The sequence below is a fragment of the Ursus maritimus genome, unplaced genomic scaffold (assembly GCF_017311325.1).
Source record: "Ursus maritimus isolate PB19 unplaced genomic scaffold, ASM1731132v1 scaffold_2, whole genome shotgun sequence".
In the NCBI taxonomy this organism is placed as follows: Eukaryota; Metazoa; Chordata; class Mammalia; order Carnivora; family Ursidae; genus Ursus; species Ursus maritimus.
The window spans coordinates 103,679,967-103,687,872 of NW_024424452.1; the positions used below are offsets into that span (position 1 = coordinate 103,679,967).

The window sequence follows — 7,906 nt, forward strand, 5'->3', positions numbered from 1 at the left end:
CCTTAAAAAAAAAAATACTGCAAAAGCAAACTAGGCTCATTGCAAATGATACTGAAACGGACCAGAAGGATCAATGCAGCAATTTCTTTCTCGCACGGTCCTCCCCTCCCCAAATCCTCTATCCCCCCCACCCCCTTCTGCCCCAGTGAGCCGAAGTTCTCCCTGTCTTGATGATTTGCAATTCTCTGCATGACTCTGCCTCTTGGGTTTGTTTAATTAGAAATAGGCCGGGAAGTGCTTCCTAGGCACTGGCATGTTAATTGCTTATCAGGGAAAGAGAAGGGGTGACAATGTTTGGTGATGGAAATTTCCACTCTCTCCACCTCTCTGAGCTTTTCTCCGTTTTCCTCTCCCACCCTCTCCTTGCCTCCTGTGATTCCTCCCTCTCCCACTCTCTGCCCTTCTGCCCCCAGCTCTCCCGTTCACAGTTACAGGGACTCTGGGGAGCAGGCCCGGATTCAGACCTCCCGGGAACACCTGTGCCCTCTGTCACCATCTCCCTCTCCCCTCCGGTCCTGTCCCAGCCCCTCCCCCTGCCAGCCTCTGGGCCTGCAGAGATCCCAGAGCCGGGGCTTTACAGGTACACTTAGTATTCAAAGATGACATTCCTTTTGTTTCCTTTCCCCCCTTATTATTGTTATTCTTGTTTATTTTTATTTTTTACAAAACAGGAGAAAAGAGTGAAGTCGGTCGGGGGGAGGTGACACATTTCTCCACAAAGGTACAAAATTGCCTATAGAAAGTCAACTTCGCAGTGCCCACCTGGGCTTGCCAAGATGAGGCATCCCTGGGCATCCCTCTCCCCAAACGTCTTTCAGATCCGGCTGGGACCCACCGTGGGAGCGGTCCCCCAAGGTGGGGAGGAGAGGCCTCCCTCAGCCCTTGCCCAGGAGGGGAAAGAGCAAGCAACTGAGACTGTACAAAGGAAGAGAAGAGGAGGGGGCGCGTCCTGTGGGCCAAGGGCCTGGGAACACAGGCAGGGGACATCCAAGCAGAGGCCCAGGAGCCTCTGGGCGCACAGACAACTAGGGAGAGGGGAGGCTCCAGTCAGAGTCCTTCCTGTTCCTCGGAGATGCTTGTCAGAATGTCAGCAGACAGGCCCCCAGAAGGTAACGGTGACTTTTTGGAGGCGGTGGGAGCAGCCCCTGGCGCTACAAAGCCCCGTCTGTCTTGGTCCAGCTGCCAGGCCTCAAGCACGAGGGTCCGTGTTGCTTCCCCGGCAGGGCATCTGGCCCAGACTGCTTCTCTTTCAGTAAAAAGGAGTCCTAGTTATTTGTCTACTGCGGAGAGGAGGCTGAGCTTCAGGAATTTTGTAGCAATGGTGGGGACAGTGTTTCCCCTTCTGAAGACCTGGACAGCTTCCTTCCTGGATTCCAGGGCAGGACGAGGGGCGCAGACACCACTCGGACCGAGGGGGCACTCCAGCCCCAGAAAGCCCAGGCCGGAAGGAGAGGCCGCCCACCCACCCCCTGCCTGGGCTGACCAGTGCCAAGGTGGGCAGCTAGCCCGGCTGCCAGCAAGAGGACAGCAAGAGCCAGCATGGCTATGAGCCCGGGCCGGTCCCCTAAGGCTCTGTGGCAAGGAGCGGCCTCCTTAGTCCTAGTCCATACGCATGCCAACTGGGTGTGGGCATCAGCAAAGGCCACTTGCAGGCAGGCCCAGTACTCCGTGGCCTGAAGGAGGCGGGTGATGTTGTAGCTGTGGGTGCCCCTTGGCAGGCGGGCCAGAGCAGGGGTGCCCTGGCCCCGGAGGGAGGAGGCGCTGGACCAGGTGAGGTTGGTAGAGACTGTGTTGGGTGGAGGGACCCAAGACAGTAGGATGTGATACGGGTGGGTCTCCTGCACCCGGAGCTCCAGCCCCCATCCCTTGTGCCGGCCTGGCTGCAGGGGGGCCCGGGCAACCACCACACTAACCGTCTTACTGTCAGCCCCCACCAGGTTCTGGGCCACACAGGTGTACAGCCCCGCCTCCTCGGCCGTCACCCTCCGCAGCTCGAGGGTCCCCTCGGGGTACACCCGGTACTTCCTGCCAGCACGGGCGGCCGTTAGTCGAACCCCGGCCGGGGTGACCCAGTAGATCTCGGGTTCCGGCTCGGCCAGCGCCCGGCAGTGCAGCACCAGGCTCTCTCCGCTGGCCACCTGGACGCTGGGGGGGAAGCTGCGGGGGGAGATGAGGGGCAGGCAGCGGTCCGTCATCTCCCGGAAGGGCACCTCGCGGACGGGGCGGCGCTGCAGGTCCGGCGGCTCAGCACACAGGGTAGACTGTGGCTCGATGAAGCGGACACGGGTGCCCGTGGCGTTGGCCCAGCGGATGACGCAATCGCAGCGGATGGGGTTGCCATGGAGACCCACCTCCTGCAGGTTGGGCAGGGACTCCACCGTCTGCTGGTGCAAGGCACTGAGAGCATTGTTGTTGAGCATGAGGGTCTCCATCTGGGGCAGGTGGTGGAAGGCGCGGGGGTGGATGAAGGACAGCCGGGGGTTGTTGGTGACGTCCAGCTTGGTCAGCTCGGGGAGGTTGACCAGGGCGAACTTGTCGATGGAAACCAGCTCCTCCATGTTGTTCAGCCCCAGCTCCTTGAGGTGCAGCATGTTGGCGAAGTCCCCAGGCCCCACCCGCTGGAGCGGGTTCTTGTTCAGGTCCAGGAACTTGAGCCCGGGCACCTGTTCCAGGGCGCGCCTGGGCACCCGGGCCAGCTGGTTGTCATAGAAGGAGAGGCTCTCCAGGCTTTGCAAGCCCTCCAGGGCGTAGGCAGAGATCTCCCGAAGGTTCATGCCGGCCAGCACCAGGCTGCGCAAATTGGCCAGCGGCCGGAAGTTCATGTCCAGGATGGCGTCCACCCTGTTGCCACCGATCATGAGGATCTCTAGGCTGGGCAGCATCTCGAACCAGCGGCTGTCGATGGCCCTCAGCAGGTTGGAGTTGAGGTGCAGCCGCAGCAAGTTGCCGAGGCCGGCGAAGGCCCCGGGGGCAATGCGGTAGAGCTGGTTGTGGTTGAGATAGAGTTCCTGCAGGCTGGCCAGCCCTGCGAAGCTGTGGTCCTCCAGCTGGGTCAGCTGGTTCTCCTCCAGGTGCAGGCTCAGCAGCTGGGGCAGGGCCCGGAAGTCGCAGTCCCGAGTGTCCGAAAAGCTGTTCTGGGACAGGTCCAGCTCCGTGAGGTTGGCCAGGTAGTTGAGCTCACTCTGGTCCACGCGGACGATGCCGTTGCTCTGCAGCAGCAAGGTCTGTGTGCCCGCGGGCAGCCCGGGGGGCACGGCTGTCAGGAACAGGTCGTTGCAGTCCACGGTGGTGGCCTCACGGTAGGATGATCGGGGCGTATACCAGGGCCGGATCTGGCAGGCGCACTGAGGGGGGCAGGGCACGCGCCAGGGTACCACGGGCACGGCAGCGGTGGCGCCAGCCACCCAGGCCAGCAAGAGGGGGGCCACGAGGAGCCTCATGATGGAGCTGCAGGCTAGGGGACCATCCACAAGGAGAGTCTGGGGTCCTTGCACTCTGAGCAGTTCGCAGGCTGAGGGTCAGCAGCCCTGCCAGGGCCTGGGGAACCAACCTCCCAGGACAGTCATTCTACGTGGGGATGCGTGGGCATCGCTTCTTACCCTCCCTGGTAGGGCTCTCCATCCTTGTCCGCTGGGGCTGGGCCGGCTCATTCATTGCCACGCCCCATCAGCACAGCCCTGGAAGAAGAGGGGGCAGAGTGAAGAGGTGGCGGAGAAGCGGAACCCATTCCCTCCGCCCGTGTCACCCGTTTGACTCTAGAGGGCAAAGGAGCTGAGATACGTGGGCTGGGCCACAGCCAGGGCTCCTGGGTTCTGTCCTACAGCCCTCAGGCTTTATTTTATTTTTTAAAACTTATTTGTCAGAGAGAGAGAGAGAAGAGAGAGAGCTCACATAAGCAGGGGCAGCAGCAGAGGGAAAGGGAGAAGCAGGCTCCCGCTGAGCAGGGAGCCCGGTTCGAGACTCGATCCCAGGACCCTGGGATCATGACCTGAGCCAAAGGCAGATGCTTAACTGAGCCACCCAGGTGCCCTACTCTTAGGCTTTAGTGTCCTTTTCTATTATCTGCTGGAGGAGTGAATCTTCATGGAAGGAGGGAAAGATTGAAACAAAAAGCTTCCAGGATAACTCAGGAAGGGGTGTATGTGCATGTGTGCGTGTCTGCAGAGGAGAGGGGATGCTGGCATTCCCTCATCTTCCCAGTCCTTCTGAGCTGAGACATGTGGGAAAGATTCTCCGACCTTTCTCACATCTCCCCGGCTCCCTCCTTGGCTCACCGGGTAAATGGGTAAATGGAAAATAAAGCGAGAGCTTCCAGGCATCCCCCTGAGCAGTGTGGGTAGGGGGTGGTGGAAACAGTACAGATTCTAAATTCAGGGTGGATTCTCAGGACTCTGGAAGAAGAAAGGCAGTGGTCCCTGAGCCCACACCCAGACCAGCCGGGGAAGTAGCTGGTCCTGCCTGGGGTCTGCTTGGGCTCTCCTCGTGCATGGCTTTGGTTTTTTCCCACTCTCCCTGCCCAACAGCCTGGCTGAGATCCCCGGAAGGAGGAGAGAGTTAAGAAGCCTAGGTCTGGGCTCCTCAGTGCTGCAGGTAAGGTACATGATCTGGCCCTAGCCCATCTCCTGGCTTCTCTTGCTGTTCTCCCACTTATCCACTGTGCACAACACTTTTGAGCTGAAGTTACCCTGACACGCCCCCCTTCCCATGTCTCCTCACTGGCTCCTAGACAAGGCCTTCTTGTTCTTCAAGCCTCAACTCAAGGTCAGTCACCTCCTACAGAAGCTTCTTCCAAACCTCCGCACCCTTGGCGGGTCTAAGGGGCCCTCCCTATGCTCTCAGAGCGCCCCATGCTCCCCTCTGCCCTAGCCCAGACCACATCTCATGGAAATGGCTCCCCAGCTGTGAACCTGTCTTGGTCATCACTGCGTTGGGAGCACATAGCAGGTGCCCAGTGAACGCTTACTGTATGAATCAATCTCTGTGGCCCCAGGGCCCCATCCCCCAGGAGGTCTCCCCCACCCCCAGTCTAGAATCTAAGCCACTGCTCTTTCCCACCTCCCAGGTATGGCTCATCCAGGCTCTCCCACAGACCCCAAGGCCAGGCGGCATTGCCCTGGAGGCAAGTCCAGCCTTGGCCTACAACCAACATGGGGGAGAAACCAGGGGGCCTTGCTGGGCCCGGTCCCCTCCGGAGCAGAGGTCCCATTTAGGTCATCTTCCACATGCGGGTGTCAGGGAAGCAGCCCAGCACTTGCTGAGCACCGGAGATCTGCCTGGACTCTTCGAAGACTCTAAATATCTTATTTTGTGTAACCGTCATAACGAGTCGGCAAGATGAACATTAATACCCCCAGTTTGCAGATGAAGAAATTGAGGTTCAGTAGAGGTTAAAGAACTTAGCTCAAGACACATAGCTGGTAAGCGGCAGGAGACGGGAATCTACCCAAGGCCAGAGTTTGGGCCATTTACACCACACTTCCTCGTCCACAGGCCTGGCTGCTGGGGCGGGAGGCTGGGTGCCCATTCTTGTCCCCTGGGGCAATGTCTGCTGCCACCTTCTAGGCAGGTGCCTCTCAGCTGGCCAGAGGGGCTCTGTGCCACCTCACCCTCATTCCAGGATGCTGGGGCTGGGGAGGGGAGCAGCTGGAGGCGGGATCCCGTCCCCTGAGCAGGAGAGCGGTTTGCCTGCTTACGTTGGACTACTTCCCACCTTCCTCGGCAGCTATTTCTGAAGGTGGGAAAACAACCGTGACTTAAAATGCACAGAGGTTTTGCGTGGGGGCGTGTGTGCCCTGACGCATAAAACTCAGAGCAAACAAACACACGTGTACACACGCATGCACGCCCGCATACATGTGCGGAGGGGAGCTCAGCGCACTTGGCCACCCAAGCCAGGGCCCGGAGGGCAGGAAGAGGGTAGGGGATTCTGTAGTCTGCTGTGTGGGTGGAGAGGCACAGGAACCAGCTAAGATCCAGGACGGCCCTGTCACGGGGCTGGACCTAGGCCAGTGGTCCTGCCGCACATACATACCAGAGGCCCCTGCCTCCTGCCTAGACCTGGCACGAGGGAGCAGAACCCACCAGCAAAGAGCTCTTACTATTACTTAGCCCTTCCTACCAGGGCACGCTGGGAAAAGGTACTGACTTCTCAGAGCATCTGCTCCTTATGTCTAAAATGAGGTTGTCATTAGGACAAGGGAGCTGAGTTTGGCACACACAGAAAGAGCTCAATAAATGCGAGTTCTTGTCCGGCTCCAGTCACCCCCGAGGGCTGGGAGACTCTGCAGCGACCGGACTTCTCAGGGGCAACACAAATTGGATCCTGTTGCTGAACGAGCCCCTACTGAAAATGCAAAATGATCAGAAGAGCCCAGGACAGTCCAGAAGCACAGAGAAGCCTGCAGGGGGTGGGGAGGGGTCTTCCACGAGGCCGGAGCATCCTCCTGGCTTCGAGGCCACTGACTGAGCCACAGGTGTCTCTCCTCCAGCACCTTTGTTCTAACAACACCTTTGTTCTACAGATGCTCAGCTGTGTGCAGGGGATGGAGGAACCACTTAAAACTTAATTAAAAACCTCCCGAGACCCGCCTTTCCCTCTACCCCAGGCATCACCCTCCTCCTCGCCCCCGCTGGCTGGGCAGGGGGGTGAGGCAGAGTGCCTGCTCCTCAGCCAGGAGTCCAGGACTGGGGTTCGGCACCCAGAGAGAGGCAGTGGCTGGATGACTCACGTTTGGCCGCACCTCTGATCCCAAGGCTTGGCAAAGGCCCAGACACGTTCTCCCTGTCGCTGCGGAGCACGCAGCCCCTTCCAGGGAGGAGCACGGAGCTGCCCACTCACCTGCCAACACGGGTTCAGGCCGTCTTGCACATGCCCACTCATGCCCACTCACGCCAGCTGATTAGCTATCTCTGCTGGGAGCTGCAGAGAAAGCTAATTGTCTTTTACCTATAATCTGTGGGGTGAGTAGGAGTTCAGATGAGTGTGTGGACATTTTCCCCAACTGGATTACAAGCTTCCTGCGGCAAGGGCCACGTCTTACACGCTTTTTGTGACCCCAAAGCACCGAATGCAGGGCTGGGCACACAGAGGGTACTTGTAAATGACACCAGTGGTGAAAACAGATGACCCTCCCATCAGCCCCGTGTGGAGGCGGAGAAGGGATTATTCAGTCCGGTCCTGCAGTGGAAGCACCTGAGGCTCAGAGGGCTTACGGGACTTCTCACAGGTTACACAGCTTCCACGGGTCAGAATTCGAACCTAGGTCTAGGACTCCAGAACCTCAGCCACCAGCCCGGCCAAGGCTTGCTGCCTGGCGGATCCGAGTCAGCCTTATAAGGAGCAGAGCGCAGGGCGGCCCAGGGCGGGGAGGGGGGGGGGCTGCCTCAGGTGCAAATCCCTTCAGAGCTGACCTGGGTCCTCAGTTCCTCCTCCCCCACAGTCACCTGATGCCCCTCCCTCCCGCAGACACCACTCCTCGATTTCAGGCTGAGTGACACCCCCTCCCCACTTGGACAGTACGGGGAAGACACTGTCCCTGTGTGAGTGTGGCTGGCCCTGGCACCACAGGGACAAACAGAGCCATCAGGCTTTTCATGGACCTCAGCCTGCCTTCTGATTGGGGACTGGGGGCTGCTGGCCAGCCTTGGCCTTCAGAGATGGGAGACTGAAAGTCCTGGGGCCACAGTCAGGGAAGCAGGGCTATCCACTCCAGGGGCAAAGTTTCCCTTGCAAAAGCTGGCTCTGCAAGCTATGTGGGACCCACCTCCTCCAGGCAGCTGCTCTGGATTTAGCATTAAGTGTGGAATGGTCCCTTACATTCCCTATTAAACTCAGACCCTTGGCAAAGCTCTGAATGAAGAGTTTGGGAGAAGCTGTTGTCAAAGGCTGCGCCTTCTCCCGCCCCCC

At 59.2% G+C, this 7,906-nt stretch overlaps 1 protein-coding gene across 1 annotated transcript; it reads right to left on the bottom strand.

Moving 5' to 3' along the window:
* Positions 1–624: 624 nt before the first annotated feature.
* LRRN2 (leucine rich repeat neuronal 2) lies at positions 625–3,664 on the bottom strand. The gene has a single exon (XM_040636504.1). The coding sequence runs from the start codon at positions 3,438–3,440 to the stop codon at positions 1,302–1,304; it is 2,139 nt and encodes a 712-aa protein (XP_040492438.1). The 5' UTR covers positions 3,441–3,664; the 3' UTR covers positions 625–1,301.
* Positions 3,665–7,906: the final 4,242 nt, after the last annotated feature.

Bases quoted from the DNA above. Each gene is read 5' to 3' on its own strand.
- LRRN2 (XM_040636504.1), bottom strand. From the start codon at position 3,440: ATGAGGCTCCTCGTGGCCCCCCTCTTGCTGGCCTGGGTGGCTGGCGCC.